Source organism: Anarrhichthys ocellatus, unplaced genomic scaffold (genome assembly GCF_004355925.1).
Source record: "Anarrhichthys ocellatus isolate YVR2014 unplaced genomic scaffold, GSC_Weel_1.0 scaffold5, whole genome shotgun sequence".
Taxonomy (NCBI): Eukaryota; Metazoa; Chordata; class Actinopteri; order Perciformes; family Anarhichadidae; genus Anarrhichthys; species Anarrhichthys ocellatus.
Window position 1 is genome coordinate 7,310,866 of NW_022280035.1, and position 12,716 is coordinate 7,323,581.

The 12,716-nt window shown below is 40.3% G+C and overlaps 1 protein-coding gene and 1 long non-coding RNA gene across 9 annotated transcripts in view; one reads left to right on the forward strand and one right to left on the reverse strand.

Annotated features, from left to right (window-relative positions):
* The window catches only part of LOC116382162 (C4b-binding protein alpha chain-like), an 8,011-nt gene extending 2,225 nt beyond the window's left edge, over nucleotides 1–5,786 (forward strand). Inside the window, exons 7-12 of one of the 5 annotated variants that reach the window (XM_031844962.1) lie at nucleotides 188–367; nucleotides 2,430–2,456; nucleotides 2,599–2,643; nucleotides 3,073–3,139; nucleotides 4,306–4,366; nucleotides 4,597–5,786. In XM_031844962.1, coding sequence (XP_031700822.1) covers nucleotides 188–367; nucleotides 2,430–2,456; nucleotides 2,599–2,643; nucleotides 3,073–3,139; nucleotides 4,306–4,366; nucleotides 4,597–4,599 — 383 coding nt within the window. In that variant the 3' untranslated portion in view covers nucleotides 4,600–5,786. The remainder of the gene's footprint in view (nucleotides 1–187; nucleotides 368–2,429; nucleotides 2,457–2,598; nucleotides 2,644–3,072; nucleotides 3,140–4,305; nucleotides 4,367–4,596) is intronic. The other 4 variants (XM_031844963.1, XM_031844964.1, XM_031844965.1 and 1 more) reach the window with 4 other exon arrangements.
* LOC116382163 (uncharacterized) overlaps nucleotides 5,782–12,716 on the reverse strand; it is a 12,801-nt gene continuing 5,866 nt past the window's right edge. For 3 of the 4 annotated variants that reach the window (XR_004212711.1, XR_004212713.1, XR_004212710.1), the window contains one exon: nucleotides 5,782–9,928. This is a non-coding gene — a long non-coding RNA (uncharacterized LOC116382163). The remainder of the gene's footprint in view (nucleotides 9,929–12,716) is intronic. The other variant, XR_004212712.1, reaches the window with a different exon arrangement.

A 12,716-nucleotide genomic window follows, 5' to 3' on the forward strand; every position in this document is an offset into this window, starting at 1 on the left:
TTTTTTAATTCCTTCTTGACTTGAGAATGACTAAGTGTATCTATGAGGTGTTAAAACATTCCCCCCAACCCTTTCTCAACATTTTCCACAGTGTAAATTCAGCTGTGACAGATGGACTCACATACTGTGGAGAAGGTTGTTTTGGGCAATTATATTAATGTTTATTTAATTTGTTCTTTGCCTGCAGCGGTTCAGTGCAAAGATCCCGATATAAAAAATGCTGCCTGGGATGGGGGTTCTCGGCCTCCTCACAAATACATGTCTACGGTGACTTATAGGTGCGTATCTGGGTATACTATGAAAGGAGAGCGCACCCTAACATGTGGAGTAGACGGTCAGTGGTTACCTGGACTTCCAACATGTGAACGTGAGTCATAAATGAAAAGTACTGCTTTGTTTAGTCACTCAAATGTGCCTTTTATTTATGTTGTAAAATTACTGCATGAAAAATGCAGAATTAAAAATGTCAGGATGAATCCATAACATTACTTGCCAGTCCATTACCACACATCCTCTCTTGGCCTGTGGTGTTTCTCGAGAACCGCTCAAACAAACAACTTCACTCTCAACACTGTAGCTCTTTGGTCCTGAGCAATAGTTGTGTCACACACCCGAGTCGTGACTTGCCAAACACTGGTGAAATACACTGGTTCATGAGAGTAGAGCACCAGGGCCCGACTTAAGCGTTAGGCAAGGTAAACTCCCTGGGCACCTGTCACTGTCACTTTTTACCCAGCCGTCCAATCACAGTGGAAGAGGGGAGGGACAAATAGCCTACCACAAAGACGCGATCAGATGTGTTTTTATTATGAGTATGTGGTGGTCTTAGTGTGTATGTTATAATATTATTGGTTGGTACTAGCTTACGTAATTACGTTTCATATTTTGTTTTACAAGAACAGATTATTACATTTTAATATAAAAAAAAATATATATTGTTAGATACAATATTAGTGCACAATATGATCGGGATGTGATCTAAAAAGGTTTAAAAAATGAATGCGTGTATCTATGAGGTTTGTCAAGAAAAGTCAACCTGTTACATTTCACCGTTGATGATTTTATACTAATCCAGATGCCGTTGCATTCTGTTATGCGATCAGCTTTATCACATAAGGTTCTATATACTTTGCTGTCTTTTTCCTTTTTGATTCCGTTTACGTTCCCCGATTACGGTCTAGGGGGATGAGGGGAGTAACGGTGTAAACAACTCGAGGGGGAGAGTCATGGGCAATGGATGAATAAACAAAAAAAAAAGCCAGTGAAAAGGGTGGCACCTGAATGGAAACTGGGGAGAGATAGAGCAGAGAGAAAACATGGCACCAAAAAGATGGTTTCCACAATTGTTTATGCTCTCGCTCAAATGCACCTTTTATTTATGTTATGAAATTACTGCATGAAAAATGCTGAATTAAAAACATCCGGATGAATCCCTGACATTACTTGCAACATCCTCTCTTTGCTAAGACTAGTTCAGAAGCTTGGCCTGTGGTGTTGCTGTTTCATGATATATTTGGTTCCAATTGGTTGGTACTAGCTTACGCAATTACAGTTCATATATATTTTTTTACAAGAAGAAAACATTGGAATTTAATTAAAAAATATGACGAAATTGATGATAACACTGTTCTGAATACTGCAAAAACAGTATTCAGATTATCAACCACCACATGTCCTTCTACCACCCAGACAACAATAGGTAAAGTCCACGTTAATGCTTAAGAACCATCTAAAGCCCAACAGTGTCTCCTGATAAAGTGTTGCAATTTGTTTGTGCCAAAAAAACAAAACAAAAAGGGTCACACTATTTTACAGTATTATATCTTGGATCAAACTATCAGTGTTTGTGTTAAAGTCAAGGTTGAATGAAAAATGCCTTTTAAACATTTCAGATCACATCCGTGTGTACCTGTTTAACGATAAAAACATGTCTTTGTATTTTTATGTCAAAATGCAACAATCTTTTCCTCCTGTAACTCTAGATATGACGTGTGCTTACGTATTGTGACATCCATCCATAAATCAGTCTGTTGTATTCAAAAGTACATTTCCTTATTCGTTGACTTGCTTGCTCGCCAACTCATGGCACGCTAACTTTTTATGTACAGTATTTGACAAATTCATGGATTTATTTGGCAAATGAATGGATTATATCAGTTTAGAAAAGGTAAGATTTATTTGTTTGTTTGCTTATGACGTGGTTAATGACAGAATGTGTAGAGCAGTCATCAAGTCACACACACACACACACACACACACTTTTTAAGTCGCAGCAGTCAAAACACACTCGCCATTTATTTCACTATAATGTCTTTCACCTTAACACCTTCCTCGAGACCTTGCTGAGCCCTCGTTGATATGTCTGTGTGAGATACAGGAGATGGACTGGATGTTTTTTTTAATCATTTGTTTGTACATCTCTACTTCAGGTACTACTGGCCTGGATGAAAAACCTCGTAAGTCCTCAAAGTAATCTCTTATTAATTCAATTAATTAGTGTTTTAAACAGTTACAGATCAGCATTGTAGTTTAACCCAAACCACTGTTTGACACAATTATGTCCTTATTCATTGTTTTTTTTTTTTTTTTTTTTTACAGACAACAATGGAAACCTGGTGAAAGTGTTGGTTATTGTTTTGGCTGGTAAGTTTCCACTTGCTAATTTAACAGTAGCTCAAGACTGTAAAGAGGTAATGTTGACCCAAATAAGATCACGATGGTCTCAGAGCAGCATGGTTGTATTACAGTAGAGCGGGCATCGTGAGATAACAAGGTGACGCATTCAGCCATTAGAGCATACTCGTGTAGTGATGTCCGGATGTGTCATTTTACTGTAGTTTGTGTTCGGTACTTGATGTCCGTGTTTCTATGGAGTGTGCATATCAGGTTTTCATTTTTAAATTTGTATTCTAACAAAGAGCAAAAGCATTAATTTAATTTTAAAAAAAATTACCAATCTAACCCTTTCCATGTTTGGCATTTTAAATGGTTCTTCATCTGTCGGCCTCATGGCTCACCATCTTCAAACATCATTTTTTTTTTTTTTTTTTTTTTTTCTTCTCCTCAAAATAGTCATTGTTATTGTCCTCGTTATCGTTGGATTGGTTATCTGGAGACTTCGGGCAATCAACAAACGACGGTAAAATGTTGTTTAATTCATCTCTGCAGAACATCTCGGACCATTTGTCAAAGATGGTAGATCTCTGTCGACGCTTTTCCAACCTTTTCTGTCCCAGTGCTTTTCTTACTGTCAAAGCTCACTGTCTGTCAAGCGTTGCATGTCGAAGTTGGATGCATTTGATAGGCTTTTTAACAACGGTATGTTCTCTACCACACAGTGTCAATGTTGTCATAAAGGAGTGCTGTAATAAGCCCTCAAAACACTCCTACACAGAGCTGTTGGTCACTCAGAAAGAGCTCTGCCCCAAATGCCTTTTTATAGTTGTTTTAATAAAGTGCAGCATAGATGATACATTTTTAACGAGGGTCTGTCCAGTTAAGAATCACAACTTAAGGAAAGCTACTGGTCGCATGGCACTTCTGTCATCAATGCTAGTGTAATTTGCATGCTTGATGCTGAGTAAGCAGAAGGCACATTATGTCTAATTGTAGAATCAACAGAAACGCTGTTCGGTTGAAGTATGATTTGTAGTTTCTGCTTGAAATTGCCTTTCTGTGTTTTTAAACGTTGGCCGATTTTATCTCTGCAAAATAGGAAGTAGTGACTGTTGGTACGTCTGGTTTCTGAGGAAACTGTTTTTGTTTCCTGTTGGGGTGGAGTTATTTGTATGCAACGCCTAATCGCTGTTTAGGAGTGTCTTCAAAGCTAAAGACGTAATAAACCCCGTCGCATCACTGCGTATACAGTTTGGAAACTTGCATTGAAGCTTCACAACTCGGCCCCTCAATGAAAAGATGGAGGCCATATAATATGACAACAGAGCATTTGTTGGTATTAGTCGTTTTACTTTCTGCAGAAGAGGTGTTCACATTTTTACTATTTATTATTTTCTTTAATACAGTAATCTTATTATTTGAACTGTTGTGTCTTTGATGTTGTGGTGACTTGTTGATTTTTAGCTCTTAGAAATGAATGGGTAGTGTTTAGATGCTTCGTGCTATAGGGCACAGATGGAAAGCAGCAGACGAGATGTGGTGTGTGTGTTTGTGAGGTTGTCTTAGGAGATGGGCGGTCTGTAGTCTTGTGGGGGGGAAGGTGTTTCTCTGGGCTTCCTGAAACTCTCGTTTCTTGTGTGCCTGGTTGTTCATAAGCAGTAACGCTGATCAGTCATTATTGGATTACAGCTCTGGGAGAAGCTATCCTGACAATGCCGTTCCAAAAGAAGGAGAGGAGGTAGCGCTCTCGGTAAGAAGACGGGCCAGTTATGCCAAAGGAACAGATAATGTTGGCAGCAGCTTTAATATTTCATACTGTATATCCATGTATTACTAATATTTTTTTCCTTCCATGGGCTGCTAACTGACCTGCTTGACTCTTCAGTTAATTTGTTCCTCTTTCACAGGGCTGTAGTTTATTTTATTTTTACAATTTGTCTAATTTAGATTCCTTTCCTCTGCTTCTCTTGTTCTCTGTAGTAGGTGTCCTGTTGGTGCCGCACTGCTTGCTGTAAGAGCGGCCGGTTGAGGAGATGGTGCCACTAGACGAGTCTTTGAATGTACCTGCGTCGTCCATGTGCACGTGGACGGCACACAGTCTCGTGAAAGCCGCTGAAAAGTCTTGAGATTCAGAAAGCTCAGCAAATGGCGCTGAATACTTGCAGTAACTCATGCTTATGAGCCACTACTCTTCTAGTTTGTTGACAATAATTCATAACTACTTTTTCTGTTGCACTTAATTTAATTCAGTGATGTTTGGGATGACTTCCCTTTCCTTTACATCGCAGCACTGATTCAATGGTATAATTATGAAGGAGGGAGATTTCATGTTCGCTAGAGGGGCTCTAACTCCGTGTTGGTTTGCACTGCTCCGGGCATAGCTTTGGTCAATTTAGCTCGACGGGGACATCAAACGAGCAAAATCGGTAAAGAATGTTTCCATGCTTGACCTTTTTTGAATACTGCTGTTGTGATTAAAATTGATTTGTGTTAAACTCTGAAACACTCAAAATGGCTGAGACCTGAGTTTTACTTAGGAACACGGTGGACTTACTTTTATTAGAAATGACACCATTCGTGTAGCTGAAATGGAAATAATGAATTCATTAGAAAAGACATTTGTGTAAAAGAGACCTGCTGAGGCCTCCTCTTTGTAGATTAAACTTCCACCTTCCTAGAGATAATCCAAGAATCAAGTATTGCCTAAATATATAGCCCGTTCCATATGCCTTAATGCAAAAAGCCAAGTGTTTTAGCTTGTCAGTTGTTTGTTTTTTAATGGGGGCTTAATTGTGGGCCCACCTTAGCTTAATGTTTATGCTAAATAGCCATGTTAAATGCCATGTTTGGCACAGTTTTCTGTGTAGCACTATAACTTCACCAAATGTATTTAAGCAAAGAATTATTAGTTAAAACTTCCGCCCACCCTCAAAGTACTGGCTTTGTAGACGTCTCTTCTAGAGTGTCAGTTTAATATTGTCTGACTCCACACACACGAAGAAGCATACTTTAAAAGTTTTGGGACACGGGCGTGGTTTCTGTGGTGACGGATCATTTGTATTTATTGAAAAAATGTTTTTCAGAACATCTCGGCAAGATTATTTGGTGGCAGGTTTTTATGTTGGTACTAGCTTTTGTAAATAATGAAATAAAACAGACAAACAATGCAAGTGTACTGCCTTTATTAACACTTTTCTCCTCCAATTCTCCCATTGACTCATACACCACAGGCTAGATGTGGCTGACCATTGGGAACCATTTCAAACGTGAGACCTGAGACATCCAGAACCACAACCACCCACACAATAGTGTTCACAACATATGGTATATCATTTAAAAAGACAGTGGTTTATAAAACAGAATTGGATCAGTCAAAAGTTGTAGTATTTCATAAAACATAGTACATCAAGTGTCATGAAAAATGAAACAGTTTAGAAAGTCAGAAGAGTGTCAAATAGCCCTAAAAAAGTATAGTATGTCGAGACAAAGGCATAGAATAGTATGTATAAAAAGTCAGTCATGTAAAGTGGTTTTTTTTAAGTCAATAGTCGTCACCAAAAAGTCGTAAAAGTCATCCTATAGTATGTCATTAAAAACACTATATATTTCTGTTTGCACAAGACCTTGCCTTGAATTGCCCCTTGAAGGACGACTAAAGCATTTTGACTTGAATGAACTTGAGGGGAGGCGTCATCAAATATGCAATAAAAAAAGGCATGAAGAAAAGTCAAAGTAAGGTAAGCAATGGAAAAAAAAAAAAAAATCATACTGATAAAGAGCACAGCTTACTTGCTAAATCCTCCACAGGGTAAGATGAGATCTGTCCTTCACTGTAACCGATTTCAAATGGTGCTAGAAACATAAGCAGACTCTGAACACCAAAAGTAATCGGTCAACTTTGGAGAAAGGACTAAGAGCCTGAGCTGTCAGAACATCACTGGTGGTTTGTAGCCCAGCCGAGTAGTGCTTCATGCGACACTTCCTGTTGCTGGCCAGTGAAATACTTCCCACCCCAAGAACACCGATTTCAAATGGTGCTAGATAGATAACACTCTAAGCCACCATCTGAAACCAGCTTCCAAGGAGGGCACTTCTGACAAAAAGCATCCTTCTGTGGCGTAAAGCGCCCTCACACCTAAAAAAGAATGGAAAATAACTGTTGTAAGTTTGTTAATGAAGGTTTCATTGTGGGTCTACCTTAGATTGCTTATGCTGAATAATTATCCATGTTTAGCATTGTTTTGGCGTAGACTGATCACTGAATATAGCACACTGGCCTCATAAGTCTGTAGTTACTAAACTAACATTTGTAACAGAACATCACAAGACTTTTGTATTATATTGAGGCAGATTTTTGTATTGGCACTACCTTTTGTAATCAATACAAACAACTAAAATGTAATGAAACGATAATGTAATGTGTATATGGACTGCATATCTATCTGGAACACACCTCGACAAAGACAGGAGCCAGGGATTGAACCTCCAACCCTGCAGTCAGTGGTTAACCTGATCCCATGAGCCACACAATGATGCGTTCACAGTATACTCTTAATGTATAGAAGCTCTGCTTATGACTAAATATTACAGATGTGTGGCTAACCTTGAATAGCCGTAGATCTTCAGGTGGGGACCTTCTGGCTGTAACAAAGTGGAGGTCTCAAACTAAAGGTGGCGATAAGGCTCTATTATATCGCCATGTATTCAGCTTTATTTGTCAAAGCACTTTACAAACTGTTTTTAAAGATGCTATATAAATCAAGTTAATGTTATTGTTGAATAAGCCACTGTATAATATAGGGCAGTAAACTGCTAAATATCAGCAATAGAAAAATTCACTTTCAAGTCTATAAATGCTGGAAAATCAAACATGGTTTACCGGGCGGCGCAGCGATGCAGTGGTTAGCACTGTTGCTGTGTGAATGATTGTTTGTCTCCCTGTGATTGACCCGATGATGGCTGGGACATAATTCCACTAATATTTTATACTACAGTGCCACCTTGTGGATTTCACTAGACAATTCTTCAAATGATCCCTTGATCAAGTTGACATCCAGAGGTGGAATGTAACAAGTACATGAACTTAAGTTCAGTACCCAAGTACATTTGCAAGGTACTTGAACTCACCTGTTTTCATGGAACACTTATTTTTAATTACATTTCAATGGAAATATTGTACTTTTTACACGACTACATTTATTTGACCGTTTCGTTACTTTGCAGATTGATGTTTTACATACATGTAGCAAAAAATACTTATGTACTTTCACTTCAGTAAAGTGCAGGACCTATACACTGACGATGAGTATATTTACAGTTTGGTATTGTGACTTTAACTTTAAGTAAAAGGATCTGAATACTTCCTCCTCCACTGCAAACATCAGTCCAGATATCAATGTAAGATCCAGGGTGAGTTATTGTGTTTAATTTGTAATTAAACAGTAATTTGTACTACAGTCTGTAAAATAAAGAGCACAGCTTACTTGCTAAATCCTCCACAGGGTAAGATGAGATCTGTCCTTCACTGTAACCGATTTCAAATGGTGCTAGAAACATAAGCAGACTCTGAACACCAAAAGTAATCGGTCAACCTTGGAGAAAGGACTAAGAGCCTGAGCTGTCAGAACATCACTGGTCATCAAGTGGTGGTTTGTAGCGCTTCAAGAAGTGATTCCTTTAGCTCCGGACACCTCATGCGACACTTCCTGTTGCTGGCCAGTGAAATACTTCCCACCCCAAGAACACTGATTTCAAATGGTGCTAGATAGATGACAACACTCTAAGCCACCATCTGAAACCAGCTTCCAAGGAGGGCACTTCTGACAAAAAGCATCCTTCTGTGGCGTAAAGCGCCCTCAAATCTAAAAAGTAATGGAAACTGACATTAATAAGAGCAGGAAATTGTGGGAAACAATTAGTTTGATTCGCTGTTAGCTTGACCCGAGAAGCAAGTCATCCTCCAGAAGACTGATTGAAACAAGAAGATGTTTGTTTGAGAGAAGAAAGGAGTGGTTCAGATGCAGCAGCAGACACACGCACGGAGCTTGATATCTACATGTACTGTAAATCAATAGAGCCTACTGTAGATGTGAAACAGCTACTGCAGTAGCCCGAGAGAAAACCTAGACTTAGGTGTCTGCGACACAAACAACCGTTTTGTTTGGAATGTATTCATTATATTTTCAAGAGGGAAAAAATGGGTTATGGAAGCGGGAATTGAAAAAAACTTGGATCTCCATAGTCTACTTATTAATTACTGTTAATTATTAAGAGTTAGACTTCTATTTCTCATCATGTAAGTACATGTTATCACACAGGAGTGGTACTCAGTAGCATCTTTTATGGAACAGTCGATTATACATAATCGTATGAAATGTAGAAAATACCCATCGCAGGTTCTGTTTGCAGATGTGAATTATGCATTAAACAAACACCCATAATACAACACAACAGACTGTTGTTCTTTTAGTTGGGAAAGTTGACTTTAAGGGATAGTTGGGTGTTTCGAGGAGGGTTATGAGGTACTTATGGATGGTCAGTGTATAACCTACAGTACATGGGTCAATAGGTTAGTTTGTTTGTGGTTTGTGTGACTTTGCTGAATCCAAACTAACCAAAAGTCCCACAATGGCGCAAACTAACCGATCAAGGCAGCGGTAGACCAGAAACTACTTCAAAGTAGAATTACCTGAAAGAGGAACCTGAAGAGGCACCAGCTGTTAGATGCGCTGCCGTGTTAAGTCTTGGTTCACCTGGAGGCCTTACCGTTTGCAAGTTGAACAATTTGTTTTTTAAACATTGGTTTCCATTACGCTGATGAATTAGTGATAGGCGTTTCAATGTTGTCTGTCTCTACCTTGATTTTGACAGAAGCCCATCAGCATCCTGGGAGACTGTCAGAGACTTCAAATGTAATGCACGCTGGGATGGTTTCGGTTGACGCTCTCGCCCAGGAAGAAGCTTGATTCACCGCTCTGATTCAGGACAGAAAGCAGAGAGGAGGGAAGCAGATGAAGGGAGAGCAAGCGAGAGAGAGAGATGAAATAGAAAACCACCGAGAAGGCACCAGAACACACCTCTCTCTCTCACACAACCCATTTGTCTCCAACACACCCACGCGACTGATCCGATACTTGATCCGAGCTTCGCAGATGTGTGAATGGCCAAAACAAGAACACACACACACACACACAAAACACTGCAACTTTCTTTCAAGCTCACCTGCAGCTCTATGCATACAGATATCGATTAGTCCACTTCTCTCTGCTGCTCGGTAGAACAGTGAGGATGATAGTGTGTTGCTCTCCGGCCACTACAAAAGCGGGAAAAAGCAAGGAAGTGGCAGTGAATCGCTGGAAATGAGAGCCATGACGCAGGCGCGCAGCTACAAAAGCACCGACAGGGTGGGGCAAGGACAGGTAGTGGCCAGTTCACCGACTTGTTGCCAAGTCTTCCAACAAAGTACAAATCTACCCAAACGTTTCTAACATCCTATTTTTTCCCCCTCCCCTCCTGCTGTTTTTACACTTTGCATGCAGGAGAAAGGACCGCTAACAATTCATTGTCTTGCTTCAAACCCCGCGTGTCCCTCCAGAACACACACCCACACAGTGTCTGCCTTCATTTCTTCATGTTTACAATGACAAATACTAATGGTTAGCCCCAGCCCAAAACATACTATTTACTTTGATTTTCACAATAAGAGGAAGGAGAAAATCCCCACGGACCTTAAAAGTCCTTATCAGGGTTCAGATGGACCAGGCCAAGCCATTTCGTTTTATTTTGCGAGGGCTGTGTGTGTGTGTGTGTGTGTGTGTGTGTGTTTGCACTGTAGCCACAGTGACGGCTCTGATCAGAGGTCTGTCCGTAGGTGTCTGGTTCCTTTGCCTGACTGGCTCAACTGTCTGTCACTTTTCTTTTTTCAGGGTTGTTTGTGCACCACTGGACCTGTTGTGTAATGCTTATAACAGATTTAAAGGGACAGGAAGCCTTCAGAGAGCGGCCACCAACAGAATGAGAATTGAACTGTGCAGCACCCCGGGGAAACCCAAAGGGGTGAACGTCTCCACAGCCGGTCTTTAATTACAGAGAAATAACAATATAAAACCTACGGGAAATTGCGATGCGAGTAAGCTGAAGTGAAACATGAACAATACTTAATTTGTACAGCTACACTTCTCAACACATCTACAAAATAATATACTCGTTAAAATACACAAATAGTTCCATCTGCGACTCATATATTTAGCCCGGTAGACTAACGAACCGCAGTGTTAACTAACTAACCAACCAACCAACCTACCAACCAACCAACCCCCCCCCACCCCCCAGAGTGGTGAAGAGAGAACCAGCTCCAGCTCTGATGCTAAGAATCGTCATCTCCTTTATGACCATCTTTAAAAAAAAAAAAAAAAAAAAAAAAAGGCAGTGATAGTACAGTATGTTATACCATCAGCACATTTAGAGGAGAGGGAGCGGGAGAGAAAAGGGAGAGAAAGACGCTGACTGGAGAGGCTGGAGCTGCAATGCAGACCACAGGCAGCCTCACACGCTCTTGCATCATCGTAGAAGTGTGCCATCTTTCGGGTGTTGGACTGCTAGTGAGGAAAACGAGAGGACCTCTCGTCTACGGATTTAAATCCTTGCTCATCATCACAGATATCAGAGAGTGTCAGGCATGCACACAACGCAGACCAGCTCTCTTTTACTGACAGTTCCCAGTGAACAGGGCAGCCTGGGTAACTCATTATTTTACAGACACCATCCCATAATTCCATAGAAAAAGGAGCCGATATCTCACTGAACATTTGTAGGAAGGAACAATAATTCATAATTTGGTATGAATTGGGACAGTGTCTATTGCTACATTTCCAATTAATTAATTCTGATTAACTGCTCGTGCAGCCTTGAGTCAGTGCGCAGAAGGTTACATGCAAATATTTGAAATTGGTCTACAGGCAAGGATATGGAGTAAAAAATTTAAATTCTGCCATCACATAAACACATTTAATCTGATTTAAATGGATCACTGCCAGTTTCATCAGTAATTCATCTTTTAGCAGTTCTTTCAAGGAAACTCATCTGGAAATCAACACCTGCTCCATTGTTGTTGCCCTTTTTAGGAAGCTACGATGGAAATGATTGGGAAATGACGGTACCTGTGACACAATGAGGTTGGCCCACTGCATCACGAGAGGCAGGCCTGGACAGAAAGGTCAGCATCGGCTAGAGCAGCGGTTTTCTGGATGCCTCTGGGATCATGATTATGTTATTGAGCCAAATATTGACAGAACTTTAGATTACACCAAATGCACATAAAAAAAAATAAAAAAATCTTCTCATCTTAAGGCACTTATAAAATATTAAAATTCCCCAAAACTTCTGTATCTCTGAACTAACTTTGATGAAATCACTCATTTAGACTCTTCTAATGAAAACTAATGTAATAACTAATGTCCGATTCATCTCTTACTAGCTTTCTAAACCTACCGCGGAAACTAACTTTTACTGGTTAACCTTTTATTTGACTGTTAATATATTAACAGCTCAACCCATATAAAACACACACATGATACTCATGTATCCATGGAAAAGTGTTTCTGCAACTGCAAAGCCTTTGTAGAAGAGAACAGTGTTCCTTAACCAATCAGATGTTGAACTCCAGCTGCCCGCCTTGCAATAAGCCAATAAAGCGCTGCTGTGCAGCATGAGGAGCTCCTCCCAGCTCTGGCACGATGGACTGTGATGCAGCAGCTTTAGGAAGTCCAGTGCATGCGAACTGCAGAGAAGCCAACGCAGCGCCACCAAGAGAGCAAAGTAAACAAGTTCTCTCTCTTTCTCGGTCTCAGTTTCTCTCTCCTCCTTTCCCGTCTCTCTCTCTCTCTGATCCTGAGCCATGACATTTAGCCTCTTCTGTCGCTCGATACAAGCTGTGGACTGGTTGAAGAGAAGTCCAGCCCCAAAAATGACTGCGTCACCATCTTTGTCTCTCCTAACTACGCAGAAACAAATGTCTTGGGAAGCTTTTCTGAAAAATCCCAGCAGCCCTGTGGGAGGGGGCAGAAAAGCGGCCCAAGACATAAACAAAAAAACAAGGCCGA